Here is a 24,563-nt window from a genome sequence, read left to right on the forward strand (position 1 = left end):
CTGCTTTCAGATTGGTCCTTCATTTCCAGCAGGATACTACCTCTCCCAAGCCAAAAAATCTACAACCTTTTTCCCCACATTTCCCAAATTCTCTGGCATGTATCGCATTCACTTTTACCTTGAAATCTTCTTAACTAATTCTTTTAAATAAGGTAACCAGCAACATGTGCTCGTCTGGATCTGACAAGCCAGGTCCCACCCTTGCTGTTGATTTCAACTCAAATAAAGCTCCTTCTGTATAGGCCAATTAAAAGATATGCACGCCTAGCTCATACCCACCCCAAACTGATTTTCTTTCCAACTATATCCCTATGTTAAATATTTTGGGTTGCTGGAGTACAAATATTTTCAGGCTAAATTTACATACAAAACACCGCTAAATTTAAGTAACAAAAGACAGGTATGACAAACTAGCACATGAACTTAGATAAAATCAAAGAGTATATAGGGTGAAGGGCTTAAACATTTAATACAATTAAATCCATTTAAATTGCAACATTAATTTGACCTCTCGCCATAAAAACTAAATAAACTGCGCAATCAACATTTTCCTTGCTGTTACCCAACCCATTCATTGTTAAGAAAACTGTACATTTCCACATAGAATTTCTGTCAATTATATAAACAGAGTTACATGGGCAGTCCAAAGATGAGAGCTGGGACAGGTATATCATATTAATTATATTTTCTCATGAAGAAAACATAATGAAAACCCCATGTTAAGACTCATGTGCCTCAAAAGCAGGCACAGATAAAGCAACTTATGCATTGCCATTTCTAGATACCCAGCCTCCATCAACCTGGATTCTGCAGCCTTAATGTAAAAGAAACAGGGATATGTGACAGGCTAAAAGAAGGCTATGGGACCTGAAATACATCCCACAAAGTGTGAAAATTTTCAAGGCGGAAGGGGGAGGGCCAAAGAGCCATTTCTGAAGGATTTGGTTCTTAAAGAACACCCTCTGATGGCCTTGAATTTATGAAAGTAATTTACTCTCCAACCAGAAAAATCCAATCTCATGTTGCATAGGAAAACATCAAAGACAGACTACACAAAAAAGGAATAACAGAAAAGCCAATTTCTAGCTTATTGACTCTTACCCTATTAGGTGTGTAAGTAGAATAGTAACAGTGCAGTAACTCTCTGGTATCTTCTCCTTTTAGATCACCACAAATAACAACCTGTTCAAAGTATAAAGTAATACATTTTTTCAGTCTTTTCTAAAGAGTAAGTGACTCAGTAAGAAAACTCTCTAGTAAAGACTTACTGATAAAATACAACAGACATGGGTTTAGAAGGAGAAATATTCCGTCTCCCTGGATGCACTGAAGAGGACATTCTCAATGTGTAACATAAGAATGCTAGATTGAATTCACTGACATTTTCAACTGATGGAACCAAATTCATGAGTTTCTTTGATTGGGAACAGTCATATTAGGTATAGTTTTTTTCCTCTTGATCTTTCTTTTTAGTCTCCCTCCAAAACTTAGAAATTAGAAATATTCTAATTTTTTTTTTTAGCTCTGCTTATGGCTTATGCGATTTCTGCCCCAGCTTAACCCACTTTTTAAACTAAGGCTATTCAAAATGTACCACAAATCCTGGAATTTAAAGTTTAGAAGAGAAACAGGAGGTGAGCTTTGCCAAAAAATGATCTTGGCTTTAGACTGGCAATGATAAAACAGAACATCAAACAAATTGTCACAATTCATAACTATAAAGAAAGGGAGGAAAAAAACATGTAAAAAATGATACCAACAACCAAATAGTAACTGGGAAGAAACTAAGCTGTAATTGTAAAGTATTTGCTGAAGTTCTTCTAACATAGTGCAAAAAGAACTTGAAACCGTGTGCAGATTAGCCTTGTTTCGCATTGTACCAGTTAATGAAGGCTCAAAGCAGGAGTCAAGACAACCAGGATGGAAGTTTTCCAAGGACAGAGTGGTCTCACTATTAGTAAGGAAAATACAGAGCAGACTCAAGAAAAAAGGGCAGAACTTTAATACAATGAGTCTACTTGTGAAAATCTCAAATCTTCCCTCTAATCCCCGATTTACAGCCATTCATTTAACAATGATTCGATGCTATGACAGCCTCAGGAAAAGTAATTTACAACCTATCCTTAAAATTAGGGTCATCACACTATCCCTGCAGCCATGTGATTGGATGCTTGTCAGCCAGCTTGCATTTACAGTATGATGCTGGCAGCATCTTGAGCTCACATGGTTGTGATCTGTGACATTCCCAGCTAGCTTCCAACAAGGAAAATCAATTGGGAAAGATTCACTTAACAACTGTGTGAATCATTCAACAATCATGGGATTCACTTAGTGACTATAATAAAAGTGGTCTTAAAATCAGGTTTGGTTACATGATGACTTGCTTAACAACCCACATCGCAACCAAAATCCTGCTCCCACTTGTGGTTAAAAGCTGAGGACTATTTGTGTTTTGATATCCCCAAAATTTCTTACACAATGCTATTACTTCCCTCTGTCTAAATTAGCCTTCTGCTTTTTCGTGCCATTCAGATTTGTTTTACCACAACTTTTTAGAATCACTAGTGAATAACCACTGGGAATATAGGAGTTATCTCTCAACTCCTAGGAAACTATTAAATTGGGGAACATTGCTCTAAATGCTGCCTATTAAATCTTATTCTGCCCAGTACAGTACCTGTTTGAGTGTCAAATAAAATGCAGCAGTGGCTCGCGCCATCTCAGGAAGGGCAACAGGAATCTTCACCAGTCTCTCTGAGAAGACAGTTAGGATCTGCCCAGCTTTCTTTACCCATTCTTCATGGTCAGTATAGCTCGCTGCCCGGAGCAGATTAAAAACTGCAACAGAGTTGGGGCTGGGTTCTGCACCATCTTGATCTATAACAAAGGTCAGTAAATCAACTATTTTTTGAACACAAAACATCTACACACTTTTTAATTAAAGGTTTTTTTGGTAATGCTCTAGCATCTTCTATACCGTAAAGCAGAAATGGGGGTGGATGGGTGGGTGCATAGGATAAGCAATTAACATTGTGCCATCACAATACAGTCACCGTTCCTTTCTGTATGGACACTGTGACCTGCATACATATACAAGAGGAGTGCAGCTTGCATTCCATTTTCATGACACTTGTTTTCTCAGTTTTCTTATGTTATCAGTTTCTTTTTCAACTGTCAGGTTCTTCAATGTTCCAGCCTTAAGAGGTACAATTTATTTTAATCCCATTAAATTAAGTGAGGCCAAATCCCAATAAAATAGGAATAGCTGAGAGCTGTTATATAATTGTCAGGGATTTGCTTCTAGGTCTTAGCATTCACACTGTATGCTCCCCCATGTCTGACTGCAGTCAGCCAACTGCTCTCACGGGGCCTACCCAATTCCTACCTAACACCAGGCTATCTAGGACAATAGCCAAAGAGCAGTTAAGTCACACTATAGTCTACATATACACTGACATTGTACCACCTAGACTGTTCGGTTTAATACCAATAAATGACAGCCAACGGTACTGAGAACATGTTAAATAACATAAAAGCGTTAAAGGGCAATAAATGTATAGGCTTGCTGCAGAAATACAGTTTTTCTATTTCCTCAGTCTATATGCCTTATTCATACCTGCACAACCCATTAATGTTCCATGTTTGCAGTCCCACCACTTATACCTACCAAGACTAAAAACTGGAAGATAAATTGGGGCTTCTGATTAATCAGATCCCCCCCTTAAGCAGATACCATGCATTATTTTTTGCAGATGTTTGTATAGTGAAAAGAAGCACAGAAACTACTTTTTGGCATTCTCATGTCAGAAGGAACCTTATCTACCATATAGTATTCATGTACATTTTGTTACAGAGAAAGATTAAGAGATTGCTAGACCAGCATTCCCCAAACTTTCCGGGTTGGTGGCCCGGGGGGGGGGGGAAGAGAAGGGATGGTTTTATGCGAAGGGCAGGTGTGCATGCATGGCTTCATTTGTGTGAGCACAAGTGAGCCTGCACATGCAAGTGTGCTCTTCCGTCGCTGGCGCAGCCCAGTTCCAAATGTGCCGTGGCCTGATAGTGAGCCGTGGCCCAGGGGTTGGGAACCCTTGTGCTAGACTACCACAGTGCTAATCGGGAAAGGAATGCTAACTATCATATCTCCTTACTCTAAACTCTCCCAATGGACAAGATACCTCCATCGTCTCTACTAAGGCAATGCTGGAGAATTCTGAGGGTTGCAAGTTCATATTGGAGAGGTACTAGATTGTAAGAGCACCTAGCAAAGCTCATCTATATTCATAAGCATCTATTACAATGTCACTCAAGTAAAAAAATATATATTATGCTTATATACAGTGTTCTTTGCCAAGTAAAGCTTAACTTGCTTCAGCTAGCTTAAAAAGATCTGGTTAAGTCACCAGGCAAGAAGCCAGGAGACTGTGAGTTCTAGTCCTGCCTTAGGCATGAAAGCCAGCTGAGTGACTTCTGTTATTCTTGCATATTCACCTTCTAGTTTTTTAGTCAGCAAAAGACTAAAAGGTTGTAAGAGAACACATAGTTATCTTCAGATTCATTCCTCCATTGGCAAGTTAGTTTATTTTCAAAGACAAATCAACAATTAGAACAAGGGCCTATAAAGTTTTAAAAAAAATCACTCCTCTATACCAGTTCTTTAATCCCCAACACATCTGTTCCTTAACTTAGCTTCAACTGCAAAGAGAATATCAAAGGTGGCAAGCTGAAGATTTCCCATGGGCCAATAAAAAATCTGATTATCTTCCTGTTCATACCTTTGACACCTCTGCTACTGGTTACATCTGTACCTGAGGTTAAGTAAGGATGGAATGAATTGAAGGGGGCACTTTGAGACAGTACATGGTAGTGAATGAGAAGTTGGAAATCCTCCTTTGGTTAGATATTAATCCAAGCTTGAAAAATAATGGAATTTTTTCCTTTGAGGTAATCTTTTAAGTATCCTGGAAAATTGTTTATAAAATAAGCTCAGGAGAAAATACAAACTCTAATTAATTGTAAATTGCTTTTTTTTTACATTAACTGTTGAATAATTCTGTTCTAGGTGAGCAGTATTACTAGTACAATACCCAGACCACAGATTGCTCTTTGACCACCATTGAAAACTAGACTCTCCTTCTGAAAGAATACATACCATCCTTCATGCGAAAGAGCAAGGAAGGATCAGCAGCTTCTGTGGAGAAATAGGCAAAACCCTTTGGATCCCAGAAGAGCTCATCTTGCTTATGCTGTAACTCCACAGCCCATTCTAACCAGCTTGGGTTCAGTGTAGCTTCATATAGATCAAAGAGTGCTTGGATTACAAAGACATAGTCCTCTAGGAATCCATGGATAGGCACAGAACTGAGAAAACAAAGGAGGGAAAAAATCCAGCCTCATAATAGAAGTTCATAGCGATCATTACTAAATCTAATTCTTGCTATGAGCCCCACAGAGAAATGTTTGTGAAATATTTCCAGCCATTTCTGATATTCCAAGAGAAGATACAAGATTCTGATTGGTTAAATGACATTCTCTAATATCCAGGCAGAATTCTATTTCTTTTGCACTGTGGCAATGACTTTGACCTTGTCTTCTTGAATATGAGATTGAGAATTGAGAAACTATAAGTATTTGTTCTGAGAAATTACTGTCACTCTCATACCAGAAACTGCTACAGGAGATTGGTACATTAAGTACTGCTGGATAATCTAGCTCAGAGGTCCCCAACCTTTTAGGTACCAGGGACCGGTTCTGTGGAGACAGGCTTTTCCATGGACCGGAAAGTGCGTGATTTTGTGTGCTGCCTGCATTCCAAGGATGGGGCTTTGCTTGTTTGTGCGGACCGGTTGCTGGCATGCCACAGACCAGTACTGGTCCACGGACTGAGGGTTGGGGACCCCTGGTCTAGCAGCATTTTATACAATGTAGAGGGAGGGATGTAATATTTTTATGTTTGTATAACATACAAATATATGTATGTGTCTATACCAGTGGTTCTCAACCTGTGGGTCAGGACCCCATTTGGGATCGAACGACCATTCCACGGGGGTCGCCAAACAACACAGTCCACCATTTTTTTTCTCTTTTTCCTTAGCTGTGCTACTCCCTTTTATTCTATTGGCTTTTGAAAGCCAATAGAATAAACTCTCTTGAATAGAGTCTAATTCTATTGGCTTTCAAAAGCCAACAGGAATTGTCCAGGCTGTCTCTGCCCTGCTGAGCCTGCCAAAAATCCCATTCTGCAAACGGTGCTGCACCAGTTGAGCAGTCCTCGACTTACGACCGGTTGAGTAGTCCTCGACTTACAATCAGTTGGGGGTCGCGGCATTAAAAAGGTTGAGAACCACTGGTCTATATACACATTCTCTCCCTACTCTTAGACCAGCATCTTCTACCACCATTCTAATTTATAAAATATTAAAAGATATACACTTTTTTAATTCCAGTTTTGCTCTGGATGTTTGGAAAAGACAGCATAGACAGTTCTCAAATTCAATATAAATGTTTTCTATCTTCTTAGACGGAAAGTGAAGGATAGCAACCCCCTTTTGAAAACAGTGGTTATTGTATTTTGGAAACAAGGCAAGTGAAGAACCAATATATTTCTCCAAATGTGTGGACCAAATAAGAAAAATAGTACTTCAATCTCTCTTGAAGTGATATTAACAAAGGTGAAGATCTTCACCACTGAAATTAACCTGGGAGCAAAATATTTATCCATGAAAAAATGAGTGCAAATAGTTTCAACATCTCCTGCTTGAGCAGGGTCCTGGACTAGAAGACCTCCAAGGTCCCTTCCAGCTATATTCTATTCTATTCTATTCTATTCTATTCTATTCTATTCTATTCTATTCTATTCTATTCTATTCTATTCTATTTCTATTCCTATTCCTATTCCTATTCTTAACCTCTTCAGTCTTCCCCTTCTTTGTCTCTTCTCACCATCTTTTCTCCCATCAGCTCAATTTGCTATCTACTTAAGAAAAGTTCATTCTGAGATTTAAAAAGCAGGTGTGAAACTGGTGTTGTCATAAAGTAGACAAGCAAATCACCTTTCCTTCCTCATTACCTCTAACTCTATTGACAGATATGTAATTTGTGTTTGGTCAAGAGAAGAGCCAATTTTAAGATGACATAGCCTGTCAGAAAGTGAGTATTTGCACAACTAGCCAATCTCAGAGAGGTACCTACTGGCTCCTATGAAAAGGTAAGAGGCAGTAAAAGGCCTTATACTGTACCAGTTTAAACTACAATGTACTCTTAGGTTCTTCCACTGTATACCTAATTTTAATCAAAAGGTTTCCGCTTTCAGATGGAATCCTAATTGTCAACAGGGTCTTATAATGCCTCCAGTGTTACTGGTTACTATTACTCATCCACAAACAAGACACAGAAACAAATACAGGTTTACAATGTTTACTATTTAAAACCTCCATTTACTCTCACATACACATGTCCATTCATATCTACCCAACTTAAAGCATGACCGGGTAGGCTAGGTTTGAGTTTCAAAGCATTGAAGCAGGACCCTACTATGCACACTCCTCGATCCTCTGGAATGGCTTCATTATCCAATTTTGGCAGTTTTCTCATGATTGGTACTTTTTCACCTCATCCAGTTCTCATGGAAATTACCTGTTGTTTTGAAAGCAACTTTTGCTATATCTACTTCAAAGCATCATTCTACCTAGACTAAATAGGCTGCAATCTTCTATCTAGAACAAGGCTTTCTACCACTCTGGCCTAACCTAAATGGGCTTTATATACTCCATCTTTCATACCATCTATTCACACAAATATATGATGCATGTAGTCCTCACTTAACAACTGCCCTATTTAGCAACCATTCAAAGTTATGATGTGCTGAAAAAGTTACTTTGCAACCAATCCTCAGACTTATGATCATTACAGTGTATCTGTGGTCATGTGATCACCATTTGTGTGCTTCATAGATGGATTTCAACAAGTAGAGACAATGGAGAAGCCGACAGTAAAATTGCAAGTCATGGTCATGTTATGTCTTATTTAATGACTGCATTGCTTAGCAACAGTTTCTTGTCTCAATTGTGGCTGTTAAGTGAGGACTATCTGTATAAAACCATATTATCAGTATACCACGGCATTATCTAATGGTTATCATTACAAGTTAAGCACACTTATTAGTATCAATATGATTGTATATGATCAGCATACTCTACAGGTCTGCAATTAAATGTTTCTATCATTTAAATACTGACTCTCCATAGCAGGGGTCCCCAACCCCCAGTCTGTGGACTGGCACCAGGCTGTGGCAAGCCAGAAACCAGTCCACACAAACAAGAGAAACCCCATCTGCAGGATGCAGGCACACAAAACCACGCCCCCCTCCAGTCCATTAAAAAACCTTTCTCCCAGGAACTGGTCCCTGGTGCCCAAAAGGTTGGGGGCCACTGCTCTATAGTACTTACCTTATAAGTGCAACCTGAAAATTGCCATCTGAAATGTCAATAATAACAGTGTTTGCCTAGTGGTAAATGGTATCCATGAAGGGACAGTGAGATTGAGTACATGAAGCAGGTTGAGCACATAAGCAAAAGTATTATACTCTCCATTAAGTTATTTAAAAAATAAGAACAATAAAAAACAAAAGCAAGAACAAAAAATGATAAATTGCTTATAATTACTAAGGCCAGATGTTGCCCTGCTAATTCAAGCTGGTACCAATCCATAGGTACTAATATTAGTGAGAATTTTACAGTTTTGTTCTTTAAAATATGATTTGTTTCTCCAGTTTAACTATGGTTATGATATCTGGATTTCCTAATTAGCAGAAAAGTCTTTTGTGCCATCTAAATATCAATTGTATTTTCGTAACTCAAATAGGTTGAGGATAAAGCCAAGGATCAAGTGAGGGGGAAAAAACCCAGGCTGGAAACTCCAAATTTCATGTTCAGATCTATAATAAGATTGAAGTATATATATATATATAGGCCACATCTGCCTAGCATGCCCTTAGAGGTTTTATCTTGCAGGCTTCACTGGTTTCTCAACTCAGCAAAATTCTAGGTCTACCATTCTCCAATACCAACCTGCCTCTTCTCATCCACACGCCTTTCAATATCACAGAAACAAAAATGCAGTTGCCACGTGTTTGTGTAAGAAAGAAGTCTGCTTGTTTCCAGGCCAGGGTATTTATTCATCCCAGAATAGTTTTGCATCCCAGAATAGTTTTGCTTTTAGTTGGCAACAACTCTGCATGGACCCAGGCGCAAATCTTTCCCAACGCCTACTAACGAATGCTTTTAACTGGATCCAGGAGGATGAATCAGAACCTCAGCATTTACAGCAGGTGGTCTATCCCTGAGGAAAGTCCCATTCATTCTCCCTCGGTCCGCTTTTTCTTCTTTTTGGTGGCACTGCAGTGCTTCGGATTGCCTGCCACTTACCTGTGGGTCACTGTGTTGCCGTGTCCTTGGTAACAGGTTCTTAGCAGCTTTCCACTGCTGGCATTAAACATGTGGTCTTGCAGGAAGGAAGCTGCACGTACAGCTCGGTCAATGTATTCTTTCTTGCCTAAGATGGCTCCACACTGAGCAAAGCCGGAGATCATCAGTCCTAGAAGGCAAATTGGTGGGAGAATGCTCATTTGAATTCATACCCTCGGAATATTCAATCTATGTTTCTTTTGACCCTGATAATCGTCCCCTCATAATTTAATCAGTTTAAATCATTTCTTCCTTAAAATGATTCTTTTGCACATAGGCTGAAGACAGGTAAAAGCAGATTATCATTTATCAAATGCTTCACTTGCCACATGAGCAGAGCATTATTTTATATACTTTATTTTGCTCCAAATCAGTGATTCGGGCAAAAAGAAGTAGACAATGTCTTCATCACTCATGACACAATGATTCACTCACAGAAGTCAGGGCTTGATGAAAATAGTTGCCTGCAAAGATCACCAATCAGTAGGTCTTCGTGGCTCTGAATTGTTTTTCACTATATTAAAAAATGAACTTAGAAACTTAAATAGAAGGTTTTTGAAAACTTACCTGTGAATTCTGGAACCACTTGGACAGCATATGCATTGCCAAGAGAGATAGTTAAGTGAGCTTGTCTATTATTTTTTTCATTATACAGTATGTTCAAGTATCTTCATTTCATAATGGAGAGAAGTGCTCCCTCTATATTTATATAATGTGAAAAACTACAATAACATAAACACCTTCATGGATTAAGGGAGATTTTTTATTTTATTTTATTTTATTGGCTGCAAGGGAATAGGAAAAAGGTGCTACTGCCCCCTGCTGTCAAAACAGTTTCAATAAATAGTTCTCTAGATTACTTTTGGCCAGAAGAAAAAAGAGGAAAAGATCAAAAGCCAGGAGAAAGAAGGAAAAAAGAACTAGCTAACTTTAGTGAGTTACAAACTATTCTTCTAACACCACAGAAGCAGACTTATCAGGTGTGGTTAAGTTGGCTAACCAAATGATTTCTCTTGAATGGCCACACAGTGGAAGAATTTTACTACAACAAATATACTGCTCTCTCCTCACAGAAGTATTCCAAGTGTCAGTGCAGTTTGGAAAAGTGTGTTACTGAGCTCCATGCAAAAGAACAAACCTCACCATTCCAGGATGCAAGCATCTTGCTGTCCAGATGGGGCCGTGGCCGCTGAGTTCGTGCCTTGAATAGTTTCTGTCTACTTTTAACCAGCAATGTCTTCAGCTCTTCCAGCCCCAGTCCAAATCGAGCAGCTGTAAGTTCCAGGGAATATTGCATTATCAGAACATTTTTTCCTTTTAATTCATTGTGAGGGTCCTGAAATAGAAGATTAGTGTAAGAAAATAAGGAATGCTTCCTTAAGCCTTCACATGGTAGAACGATATAAGGTATGTGACCTATCAATGGAATATTCTCAGATGGGTAATTTTATTGACATCATCCAATATTATTCTTTTTTGTGTTTGATTTTTTATATATATATGTGCATTATGTCACTAAATTTCCCTCCTGTTCAGGGAGGTGCTTGAAACATTACTTAAATATTCCAAAAGTTTTGCCATTTGAAAAAGATTGAATATTCCTAACTACTTCATCTATCACAACACTGTCATGACCTTATCAAAACAGTCCTTCCTGGATCTCCTAAATAATTATTCTCTTCTGTCAAAAGACTAAATTACCTATAAAGCCTTTTCACTACTTTGGGAGCATCAAATAGTGAAATTCGTTTTCAAGTCCAACTTGAAGTTTTTAATCAATCAGCGTTGCCTTATTTTACATAGCAACTGTTGTCTGAATCTTTTTTTTAAAAAAAAAAAAAAGAACCCCTTGAATATCTTGCAGCACCACAGAGCTCTCCCCTATCATTTTCTTCCTTCCTGGAATGATCAAGTGGGGATGAAACATTGTCTGATCAGTATTTCTTGTGAGATCATCTAGATATGTCAGTTTCCCTTGATAAGTCATTCCCAGAGCAAAACAAAACAAAATGAATAGCCTCAATGAATTAGCTAAACACAACATAGCTCAATACAATCAAGAGAAAACAAATAAAGCTATCAAATGCATGTCCTAGAAATAAGAAATTTTAATTAGGACCAGCAATTGATCCTGCTGATTTCCCTTAGCCTGTCTTAGCTAACAATTTCATTGATTTCAAGTAGGGCTATATTTCAAGGCAAACCTTATTAATGAACAACTCGTGGATATAGGTAGTCCTTGTTTAGTGACTGCCTCATTTATCAACCATTCACAGTTACAACAGTGATGGAAAAGTAACTTCATGACCAATCCTTGATTTACAATCTTTGCAGCAAAGAAAAGCTAAGGTAAGATCGTAAGCACAGTCATAGTTTTTCTTGGCGATTATTTCATTTCTCGACTGAGTTGACAGTCTCAATTGTGGTTACTAAACGAGGGCAAGACAACTGGACATTTATTCCAATAAATGAAAGCTTCTAGTATTCTATCAGCTTTGAGAATTAGTGATCCTGAATTCTGAGATCTTAGAAAGCTCATCGTCTCATCAGAACTGAGAATCCTGTGCCCAGCAAGACACAGATATCTGTTGGCTAACACAGAGTTCCCAAACCTTTCCTGCTTTGCAGACCAGTGGGGGAGGGGGAGAGGGAACAGTTCCATGCAAGCCAAGGGCAAGCACATGCATGTAGCTCCATTTGCGTAAGCGGCAAGCACACCCACTGCTCATGCAAATGTAACGCATGCGCACAAGTTCACCTGCTGCTCATACAAGTGAGGATGCACGCATGTCCTCACCCAACACTTTCGCGACCTGGTTCAGAAGGGCTCAAGACCCAGTAGTGAGCCCACAACCCAATGGTTGGGAACCCCTGGGCTGACACGTGTGTCATTACTAAGAAGGGACTCAACTCTCCCACTCTTACAGGCTCTCTAAGCCACCCCTTCCCAACTGTACCTTCATTGGATTCACATTGCCATCTTCCTTCATTCCATAGTGATGCATGAAAACATCTGCCACAATTTTTTTCTCTGGGATCCCTTCAACGGGATCTGGCAGGAGCTGCCGAATCTCTTCAGCTGTCCATACGCAAAATGCACCCTCTTGCTTCTTCTCTGATTGGACTGTAGCGTATGAATCGGCATCCTCTGCACTGTAGAAACCCCCTGACTGAAAAACCATAGAATTAACAGTATCACAGGCTTTAATGTACAACCCAATTTTTAAAACGTGTATGCGAGGTGGTAAGATCTGCCTAAGAAATGGGACTGATTGAGGTCTCCTTTTTCCCCTCCTGAGCCTGCCTAACGTACCCATTCCCTGTTGAGTAATCAATGGCCAGGTTATTAAGTGAAATGTTTGCTAGATGAGCATGTGATTGGCTGAAAGACAGAGAGATGCTGCCATCTCATTTAGATAAAGTTGTCCCATACAGTTATACCATCGTTACTCTCACTCAGCATGAATTGTTGTCAGGCATAAGAAATTTGGTTTTAAACATGTGCTTTGCTCAGAAAAAGATGTTTTTAATTACCATTGCATTTGCCAATAGTCGCTAAGCAAAGTAATAGCTAAGTGAGGAGTGAGTGATGTCTGCAATAGGCCCAGATATTAGCCTAATCTTCAGAGGCAAAAATAAAGAATGTTGCATGAGAAAGAAAAAAAAAACCTAGACATTTTCCTTAAAAACTAGAGGCTTTCTACAGTACTTGTACTTATAATCATGTATAAGTATGAAGAACAAAGTTTAGATACAAAGATTCTTTCACATTTCTGAACTTAAAATAAACACATTCCTAAATAAAGAATCTCTGGCCTAAACCATCAATCTCTACTATACTTTAAACATTTTGACTTTTCTGTTCTAAACCATGCCTGCTGAACTGGTGATCCTTAACTGGGTGAATATAGCACACTTGCCTTGGTTTTGACAACCCATTTTAACCCATTTCAAAAAAGCAAAGAAAATAGCTGATAACTGGGTGAACTGCCAGTGTTTAGTTTGGTGAACTATAAATTGGCTAAGTAGGACTGATAATTTTTGAACATTCATACATTCATAAACTATAGCTCCCAGAAAACCAACCAAACATAGTCTAGCTGCATTTATTCCAGATGTTGCTGGCAACTCAGCAGCTTATCATCATCTAATAGCAGTAAACCTTACATCGTCACTCAGATCTCGAGAAACATAAAGCAGAATGTCGGCTGCCGTGTCTGCAAAGAATTCATCACCAGAAATCTGCATAAAATACAAGAAAACATTATTCCAGAAAAAATGAAATTGGAAGAACACTACGCAATAATTCTTTTCTTGGAATAAACAATGTAAAAAACCAATTTGGAGTAAGAAGAAGTTTTATACAAAACCATGAAACCACAGGTTGCCTAATATCTAGACCAAAATCTGAAGTTTGAAAAGAAATCATTTACTTGTTGTAATATTACACAACTCACACACCCTGAGACAGTGTTTACTATTCATATTTCACATCTGAGTAATATCTAATAGCCCTACAGCTGTAATATCTCACATTTAATCTTTTAAACTCATTTAAAGTTATACATGATATGGAATTTGGCCAATAAGCATATTTACAGTGTTGAAAAATTGCTGTAGGTTAAAGAGCTTCAAGGAGACAGAGCCTGACTATTCCTAAAACAGGTATTAACGTGGAAAACAACCAGACCCAATATGCCCATCTACTAGAAGACAAAGTGATTGTGCCTACCCCTACTCTATTCCTTTATTTTGCTGTTTTACAATTGTCTTTTTTTGTTTTCTGGACAGGTAGCAAATTTCCAACAAAGTAATAGGCTGGAATTGCTAATATCCATTTTTGTTTTCTAAGAATACAGCCCATATGGAGCAAAACAAGTAATCTTGCAAAGAAAGATATTGTTAAAGGCCAATGCTTTGCTTTGCAGGTTACCTGCAAAAGATCTATTAAAAAATTATCTCAGCTTGGGGCAAAATCTGGTGGAAACCATGCTGGGAATCCTAAGTATATAGACAAGCATGCAATCATTTGTCCAGGTTCCATGAATATAATCTCAAATCCATAGGAATATACTTCACAAATATTACTATTTAAATAAACATAGAAAGGCTTCCTGATTAAATCCAGTTCTGAGATTCAGCCAAATGTAGATTCTTGTGAATTTCACAGTTGGAAATCTTTTTTTGAACTCCCTCTGGGGAACCTGATAATGACCAATTAAAATCAGAGTAGGAGAAAGAAAAATGGCTTAGCCTTTAAGCTCTCTTCTCTACTCCTAGTCATTTCACTCATAATTCTACCCCAAAATTCAAACAAAAAGTGTCATATGTACAGTCAATCACTAGATGGATATCCAGCCTATTTGTCTCAAAAGAGCTATCACACAACTTACAATTAAAATTCATCAATACAACAGCATTACATCTGTCTGTCTGTCTGTCTGTCTATTTATTTATTTATTGCGGAAGTTACTCTGTAATAAAGTGGGAGACCAATTCCTTTTTACAAATCAATACATACAAATAATTAAATGATCATTATTTTCTGCTGATACCAATAATATGGAAAACAGACATTTTGATAAAGAACTCCAAATAATGATAAACTTCTCTACTTCCATCCTTCACCACAGTAATCTGTTCCCATGTTTATCTGATCAGCTGACAATAAGGAAAAGTGAGCCGGATGCTTAGGCCTCTGCAGACTATGAAGATTGGACCTGAGAACTATACGGTCCATAGGTTTTCCATAGTACTAGAGTATAAATATATTAAAATATTAGTCTTTCTTAGCCCTTAATGAAACACAGTTGTAAACTGACATCAACTTAAACAAGAGTTATACCTCAATTTCTGTTTCCCCCCAAAAGCTGAGTGAATAACAAAAATACAGCTGTTCAGAAGATTTTAACGGAACATGTTTGGTACACCTTTTATGGGAGATTATTTTGCAAAAAAAATACTGCTACAGGAAAAGGCCTTGTGTTCTATATAAACAAACAGTAATTGGTTGCAGACCCAACTCGAGGTATATGATGTAAACCACAAAAGACAGAACATTTGTGAAATGACATTACCATTTTCATTTTAAATAAGGAATAGTCAGCTTTCAAAACTATTGCTCTTGTAATTATAAGCAGCGTGAAGTAAAAACAAAAAAGCAAAACTCCCCTTCAGGACATATTATAATATCATGGTGATGCATGGATTTGAAACCTGATGACTCCAATTTATTTTCTTAAAAATCTAAACAAATGCAAGTACTATCATATATTTGATATATCCTCTAGTACAATTCTAATATTATCTGTTTTAAAGTATTTCAGGATGTCTCAGAGGATCTTACAACTCAAATATATTTTTATTTGTAGATATTTGCATTGCTTCAAGAGAAAGAATGGCATTATAAATGCTAGAATTAATACAGGATGTTTTTGAAAAGTAAACAAACTAGTTATGAAGGAAAAATAAAATCTGCAAAGAGACTTTGAAGAACAAAGGGATATCATATAATTATGCTGGTTCTCTTGGAAACCTAAAAAACAAAAGGTATCCTGCCATGCTGCTAATATACTGCTAAAAATGATTTCTATAAACTTTTAATGGGGTAAAATAATGCACCACAGGACAAAACCTTTTGAATCAAAGTATCTCAAATGAGCTAATTTAAGGAATATGTTCAAAATTCAGTATTTATTATTACAACAATATCACAAAGCAGTTTATGACATAATACAAAATGTCATAAAACATTTCATGCTCATGTCTGACTGTGCTATGCAGTTCAGCATGGGTTAAACTATTAATGTCATAATATAAAATATCATAAAACATTTCCTGTGCTGATGTTTCTCCTATACAATTCAATAGGACTATTTTCAAGGCAGATACATATCTGAATGTAACCCAACTTCTCCAGCTGGAGAAAAAAAAGCACATTAGAAGCTCTATCGTTATTCAAGGCTTCGAAGAAACTGGTAAAGAAATATCTCTGAAAAAATGACCCAATGGGGCACGGGCTGTCTTGTATCATTTAATTCTGATTTAGTTTCTCTTTGGATGAAAAACAATCCCCCTCTATCACTGTTTGCCTTTGATTATGAAATCCATCGTGATAGTGGATGGACACATTTATGACACTTGGAAATCACATGTGAAAAATAATATTGGAAGTGTTGGGCTGTAAGGTGCTAACACCCCAAAATTTTGTAAGAGGTAATTTTAGGTGGAGTACTAAAGAAATTCATTTAATCCCAGAACTTGTCTGCCATAGAGAAAGTGCAATAGTCTCCAAGTCAGTAAACTGCTTTTTTTTTGGGGGGGGGGTTCATCCTCTCAACAATGCTAGGCAAATATTCTGTAAAGTTCCAAGTGATATGTCTAAATGTTGCTTTTGGTTTTCATATCACACTTGGGGTGCCAAAATTATTGCTAAAAATAATGGCAGTAAGAAACAATGGTGGCACAGGGAAGCTGTATCAATAGTATCAGCATTCCCTTTAGTTGTCATTGATGTCATTAAAGGAACAAAAGAAAGAAGAACCCTCTGTTTTATCTGTACCAATAAATGAATTCTATGTGCAAGAACTGAAGTAAAGAAATGAAATGTCAGTCTACAATATTTTCTTCTTGCCTCATCCTCCTCTTTTTGCCCTACAATTCATGGTTATCTCCATATTCATTCAGCCATAAGTGGAGAATGTCCTGTAACATTAAAAAGGATTCAAGAACTCACCCTAGTCATTAACAATAACATATTCTCGTTCAAATATCAAAGACTAATTTGAATCTCAACTGTTGTTCCAGATCCAAGGAAATACACTTCCCCGAAGACTGGTCAACTCTCTCGCATTGAACAGTAGGTTTTCTATACACACCAATAGTACTGTTCCACAAAGGTATGGCTACTAGGCATCACAAGATTTATACCTGGGTAAAACTGTAACTTTCACTTTGCCATTCATCTAAATCAGCAAGAAAGAAACAAAGGTAATGAAAATTACCCATTTTTTTTTGCTCCCGGATACCATTACAATTTGCTTTCTAGCTCATATAAACAGAGTGAATTCATCGGTTCTTTTGGGCCTTAATATGCTGGCAAAAGATTTTGCTAAGGAATACCTGAAATGCCTTGGCATACGCTGCTGCCAGCTGACCCTGATCATACAGCATTTTTTCAAAGTGAGGGACATGCCAACGTTGGTCAGTAGAGTAGCGATGAAACCCCTGCAGAAGAATTGAGGATGAGAGGGATGGAGAAAAATCTTTTCGTTATTTTTGCCATGTAAGAACTAGGATTCAATCTTCTACCTAGGCAGTACAAAATAAGAAGATGAATAATTTTGAGAGTTAACTGATCAGGCCAACAATTTCACTGGTCACCAAATGATCATGATGATTAGTTGGTGGATAAATGGCCTAATGATAATATGAAACTGCCAGTACGTCAGTCACATCACAATCTGCAATGATTTAACTCATTCACAGAACATAAATATCTACTAGCTAATACACTGGATGGAAATAGAACAGTAAAAGCATAGTAAAAGTTGGATTTGGCAAACCACGATGTGATGACTGGCATAAGCAGTAAAAATTCCAGGAAACAAACTTCTTCATTTTCTGCTTATCTTTCTAGAATCTGTCACTTCAGCAAAGCATATATTCTATTTCCAAATCAATCATCTAAAAGTCATTTCTCATAAATGTTAAAAGCCTGGACTGATGGAGCGGCTGGAAAAGGGGATGGGAGAAGAGATTATTTTAAAAGACTATCCTAGACAGGTTATTTCCTGAATCATACTGTAAAGATCTCCATGGGCAAAGTGAACGTTGCTACAGAAATCAATAGAGACGATTTTAATATAACCAGGGAAGAGCATATTAGCTCATTCGCATACTAAAATGATCTATTACAGGAGTCCTCAAAGTTTGGGTTCAACTAGTAACAGTAATGGTATTAACAGACAAGAAAGATGTCACAGGCTACCACTTGATAGGTAGCAATGAAGGCCTTTGAAGAGATATTTGGATGCCTTGATTTGTCTATATCTACAAAACTCTAAACTGTTCAGACTTTTTTTCCTATAATATTCTGTAGAAGCAAAGTTAGCCATTGAAGATGTAGAGTTGAAAACAACTCTACCTGGAGTTGAAAATAACTCTTGAGAACACCATGGATAGACAAAAAATAAATAATTTTATTCATTTATTCATTCATTTAATATATATGCCACCCATCTCACCATCAAGCAACTCTGGGTGGCTTATAATCCAGATCACAGAATAATCCAATGCAGAGTCCCCACTCACAGTACAAATGACCAGGCTCAAGTTATCACTTTTGGGAAATAATAATAATAATAATAATAATAATAATAATAAAACTGGTGGGATCATAAAATAGAGAAAGTCATAGAAAATGATAAAATTAAACTGCTCTGGGACTTCAGAATTCAAACAGACAAGCACCTGCAACATAACACCCCAGACTTAACAATTGTCGATAAGAAAGACAAAAAAGTCTGGATAGTGGACGTGGCAGTGCCTGGAGATAGCAGAATAGAAGAGAAAGAACTGGAGAAGATAACAAAATACAAAGACCTACAAATAGAAATAGAAAGACTGTGGCAAAAGCAAGCAAGGGTAGTACCAATAGTCATAGGCTCCTTGGGTGCAATCCCAAAACAACTGGAGCACCACTTGAACACCATTGGCATTGACAAATTTGCTATTAGTCAATTGCAAAAGGCGGCCTTATAGGAACTGCTTCCATCCTGCGACGATACCTGTAATACCATCAAACATCCACATCTGCCTATCCCAGGTCCTGGGTAAGGACTCGATAGGTAGACAAAATGCCAAATCCAGTCTGAACATCTGGCTAACTGTGTGATGATCCATAATAATAATAATAATAATAATAATAATAAAGTTGGAAAGGACCCTGGAGGTCATCAAGTCCAACCCCCTGCTCAGGCAGAAAACCCTACACCAGTGGTGGCAAACCTATGGCACGGGTGCCAGAGGCAGCACTCAGAGCCCTCTATGTGGGCACGCATGCCATTGCCCCAGCCCTGCCACCCCCGTGGCCCCCTCCTCACCAGAAGCTCCCCCGGAGGAAAGTCGCCCTGGGCGCAGCCGGTGTGGAGCAGCACAGCCAAGGACATGGCAGCTGGGCAGCGGGGACAAGACTCCGCCCTCGCGCCCCATCATGTACAGATGATGCTGCGAGATGCGGACAGAGGGTGTGGCCAACATGACGCTGCTGGGCCGCCATGACACTGCTGGGCCACCTGGGCGATCTGCTGTGGCAGGCCATGGAGGTGGTGGGTGGCCCTGCCGGCAGGAGAGGCGGGAGCGGGGTAGGGGTGAGGTTGTTTTTGGGCACTCGGTCTCTAAAAGGTTCGCCATCTCTGCCCTACACCATTTTAGACAAATGGCTGTCCAGTCTCTTTTTAAAAACTTCCAGTGTTGGAGCATTCACCACTTCTGGAGGCAGATTGTTCCAGATTGTTAATTGTTCTAACTGTCAGGAAAGTTCTAGGTTGCTTCTCTCCTTGATTAGTTTCCATCCGTTGCTTCTTGTCCTGCCTTCAGGTGCTTTGGAGAATAGCTTGACTTCCTCTTCTTTGTGGCAGCCCCTGAGATATTGGAACACTGCTATTATGTCCCCCCTCGTCCTTCTCTTCATTAAATTAGACATACCCAATTCCAGAAGCTGTTCCTTGTATGTTTTAGCCTCCAGTCCCCTAATCATCTTTGTTGCTCTTCTTCTCTGTACTCTTTCTAGAGTCTCAACATCTTTTTTACATCATGGTGACCAAAACTTGATGCAGTATTCCAAGTGTGGCCTTACCAAGTATTAATACTTCATGTTATCTTGATTCTATCCCTCTGTTAATGCAGCCTAAGTGATTGTCCACTAGGACTCCGAGATCCCTCTCAGTTACTACTATTGAGCAAGGTACTCCCTATACTATGCCTGTACATTTGGTTTTTTGTTGCCTAAATGTAGAACCTTACTTTTTTCACCAATGAATTTCGTATTATTCTCTCTTGAGAAACCTATAATGGCTATGAATGGTGGAAGGGAAAAAAGGATGGCCAGCAGAAAAATGGATGTTTCAATTATAGTGAAGATGGATGCACAACTGAAAGACCAGGTTTTGGAGGGATCATCTTGGAAGAGGTTTGTGATCACTAGGAGTAAATTTCAACTCAATTAATCAAAAAAAAAATGTGTGGGAGAGACTAGTTAGGCCATGTGTCTGGCCTACAGTGTGCCCTTAGTTTATGTAGGTACCCAAAGTCTCCATGTATCTACTACTACTGCTTTTCATCACAGAAATCTGCTCAATTCTTCCACATGTTGGAAGCAGTACAACCTTCTTGTAAAGCATGAGATGCAGGAACAGTTCCTCTTTTGCAATATCCTTCCAATTACAAACGCCATCAAATCAACTATTTAGCAAGCTATGTATGATATGATTACACTGGAAAGAGAGGACTGATTCATTCCCCATAAGAAAAAATGAGTAGGACCCTAGAGAGAGGATTCTAACAGAGTAGAATATGAAACAATATGCTTTAAAACACCTGCATTTTGGCAATATTTTTAGAATTCAAAAGTGTGCCACAATTTTTAAGAATTATTACATTCCAAAGGCAATTTTGTATTTGTTGATTATACTTTTTATCTAACTTCTCAAAATGGAAAGTAGATTTATGAAACCACAAATGTAAACTGGAAAGGAACAGACAAGCAGACAAACAGGCTCTGACAAACATTATTTCTGAATTCCTTAATGAAAAGTTTCAAATTACGATCTTACCTGTGAAATATGATCATGAATACCACCATATGCCATCATCTTGAGTGTATGCAGGGCCATCTGAAGTGCTCGTGCTCCCTCAGCATTTGACCGTTGAAGACCCCAATAGGAGAAGAGAAAATTCAAATTAACTGGAATAAAAGAAAACAGTAAAGTAACGAACATTAGTCAATTGTTTATGTAGTAGTAGCTCTTCCTACAGAAATAGCTAGACAATCTTGAACTAACCTGGGGTTGGGAATTTGGGAGATTCTGAGAATCCACCATATTCTTCATCATAAGTCTCTGATAGTTGTTGGAAACATCGGGTTGTCACTTCTTTTAAGGATGGGGGTGCTTCCTCCCCTCGAACGCCAACATCAGTCCTAGCTAACAGTGCAGACAAGATTTTCTGGCTGTTTTCCAAAAGGATATTTTTGTTCCGTTTCCACTGAGGAGTGGGGAGAAGATATCTAAGTCATAGTTTGCTACTCTTTATATGTGCCTCATGTAAAAACATATCTTTTCAAGTTGCTTCAAAAAATGGTTTCACATCATAGATGCTGCTCCTCACATATCAATTTAAAAATGAGATAGCAATGCATTAGGGACAATACACTCCAGTTGAGTTTTTACATATATATGTTTGCTCTTATGTAAACTGAACCATTATAGTTACATGCATAACTAATGGGTTAGAATATTGTATGAACTCTACCTATAGTTCCTTCAATAAAAATAGGTTAAATGAGCTAATGTATGAGCCTAGTTAATGAGATGCTCTAAGTTGCTGTATCATGACCATATAGGAAAAAAAATCACTATATAAAATTTTAATCCACAATAATGTTTGCTAATAGTTTTTGTTAATGTATTACCTACCTTCAGCGATATGCAACATTATGTAAATTAAAATATTAAAAACATGTCTTTTTAACCAAAACTGATATCTATCCATGGAATATTTTCCATTAAAAAGTTCTGTATAACTCAGTTTCTCTTTACTTAAATCATGTTTAAGCTGAGCTTAAGCTAAAATTTCTTATTTATTACATTTTCTCTTATAAACCCTTCAAGTAAAAGCTCAAAATTGACACTAGTATGTAGCTTACTCTCTCGTGTGCTATTCCAATGACACATTCAGCTAATTTCAATTATGCATACTGAATCTCATACCTGCTCTAGGATGCGAAGTAGAACAGTCCGAAAGCCAACCTGATAAATTCCATCCTCAGGAGGGAAATAAGTTCCACCTACAAATGGTTTGAGATCAGGAGTCAACCACACACTCATTGGCCAACCACCTCCGCTGCTGGTTGCCTGCAGTGAAAAAGAATGATATAGATCAGAATCCCTTCACATATGTTCTGGAAATAACCAAGTTTTCTCTACATCCAACTCCCCACCTGCACAAAGGTCATGTAAACTTTATCAACATCTGGACGCTCCTCCCGATCCACCTTGATGCACACAAAATTCTCATTCAAAATCTGACCAATTTCTTCACTCTGAAAGGATTCTTGTTCCATAACATGACACCAGTGGCAAGTTGAATAGCCAACTGAAAAAAAGTATAAATTAAAGAAAGATTATTTATGGAAAAAAATGATTAACCATAATTTATAAAGTGTTGGTTTTTAGTCCAAGGGAAGGGGCATGATGGGAGTTTAAGATGAGATCATCCCAAAATCTCCCTTAGCACATTTAAGGGGCTGAGCAAAACAAGAACAAGAACTGCAGATCAAACAAGAATTGCTGACCATAAGCAATGCTAGTGATTCTAATCCTACATAGGTTTTCAAAAAAATGAGAAAATATTACTTCTAAGAAGCAATAATATTAGTATAATAGTAAATAAATGTGATTTGAATGTTTAAGAAAAAGTTTCAATAGTGAAGTTTTGAAAAAAGATTGTAAAAATTGTAGAAGCAAGAAAAGCAATAATAGCACCTTGGAAATGATAAGCCTTTTTAGGTTTTGTTCTGCTGAATGGTTCCTTGTATACTACAATACCCTCAATTAAATATTATCATCTTGTGGGATCAAGGAAGCATGCCTTTTCGATTACTGTCCCTGCCCTCCAGACAGCAAACCCCTCCCAAATATACAGGTGATGCCCAAACCCCTGGAGTTCCAGAAAGACTTTGCTCCCAAGCCAGGGCTATCAAGATATGTATGTATGTATGTATGTATGTATGTGTGTATGTGTGTGTGTGTGTGTGTGTGTGTGTGTGTGTGTGTAGGTCTTTGGTTGTTCGGGTTTTCTCCCGCATAAAATTGGAAGTGTCTTGGCGACGTTTCGACGAAGTCCCATTCGTCATCTTCAGGCTGGTGTTTTCAGCTTCATTGCTCCTCGAAGCACGAAGCTGAAAACACCAGCCTGAAGATGACGAATGGGACTTCGTCGAAACGTTGCCAAGACACTTCCAATTTTACGCGGGAGAAAACCCGAACAACCAAAGACCTACATACAAACACCCGCGAAAACCTCAGAATATATATATATATATATATATATATATATATATATATATATATATATATATATATATATATATATATAAAAACTGCATATATAGATTTTATACATTACCAAGAGTCTACTGGAGTGGGCAGACATAACAAATTTAATGAAATAAATAAACTCAAGCAAAATTATTTAAAAAAATCCAATGCATAATTTCACCCCATTCCTCCAATGTATATCTTTATCCATACTCTTTTAACTCTCAGTTGTTTTATGCAACCAATGGATTGGTTTCTAATGAAATAACAAATCTATTGATGGTGATAATGAAGATGATGATGATCAATAGCAAATCTATTTAGGATATTTGTAATATAAGCTCCTTCTCATTACAGGAGCAAATTGCATATCAAAAAATACAATTTTTAGAAGAAGAAAAGAAAGATGGGCTTCTCATTTTCCCCCAGAAAAAATTAAGATGTTAAAAAAATACTGAACAGCTGAAGATCTGCTTTGAAAAACATTTATTTCTTTACCCACAAGTTTACCCTTTTGGATTTCAAACTGCTCTCAAAGATATAGTATTGTTTTTATCTGTAAGCTCACAAACACATATCACACATTCATTTTTACCTGACAGAAATATTAACTTGTCCTCTCTCTTTGCCTTATCAAAGGCTTCCTGGCCCCATGGATACCTGAAGAAGATTGAGGAAAGGAAGAAGCTGGATTTTTTTATAGTGTTTCCTTTGTAATATACCTATGTTAAATGTAGGTAAGGGGCTGCAGTCTTTTCTAACTGCTTGGACAGCTTTTATAAGA

The 24,563-nt window shown here is 37.8% G+C and overlaps 1 protein-coding gene across 5 annotated transcripts in view; it reads right to left on the reverse strand.

The window, feature by feature from the left end:
* The window catches only part of SPATA20 (spermatogenesis associated 20), a 50,116-nt gene that overhangs the window by 15,597 nt on the left and 9,956 nt on the right, over positions 1–24,563 (reverse strand). For 2 of the 5 annotated variants that reach the window (XM_039342831.1, XM_039342833.1), the window contains exons 3-15: positions 24,375–24,439; positions 22,681–22,835; positions 22,451–22,594; positions 21,524–21,725; positions 21,296–21,426; positions 17,583–17,687; positions 13,629–13,703; positions 12,419–12,631; positions 10,605–10,797; positions 9,423–9,591; positions 5,150–5,358; positions 2,678–2,877; positions 1,102–1,182 (exon numbers count right to left, since the gene is read on the reverse strand). In XM_039342831.1, coding sequence (XP_039198765.1) covers positions 1,102–1,182; positions 2,678–2,877; positions 5,150–5,358; positions 9,423–9,591; positions 10,605–10,797; positions 12,419–12,631; positions 13,629–13,703; positions 17,583–17,687; positions 21,296–21,426; positions 21,524–21,725; positions 22,451–22,594; positions 22,681–22,835; positions 24,375–24,439 — 1,942 coding nt within the window. The remainder of the gene's footprint in view (positions 1–1,101; positions 1,183–2,677; positions 2,878–5,149; positions 5,359–9,422; positions 9,592–10,604; positions 10,798–12,418; positions 12,632–13,628; positions 13,704–17,582; positions 17,688–21,295; positions 21,427–21,523; positions 21,726–22,450; positions 22,595–22,680; positions 22,836–24,374; positions 24,440–24,563) is intronic. The other 3 variants (XM_039342835.1, XM_039342834.1, XM_039342832.1) reach the window with 2 other exon arrangements.

This window comes from Crotalus tigris, unplaced genomic scaffold, assembly GCF_016545835.1.
Source record: "Crotalus tigris isolate CLP2741 ecotype Arizona unplaced genomic scaffold, ASM1654583v1 scf7180000017814.3102382, whole genome shotgun sequence".
Taxonomy (NCBI): Eukaryota; Metazoa; Chordata; class Lepidosauria; order Squamata; family Viperidae; genus Crotalus; species Crotalus tigris.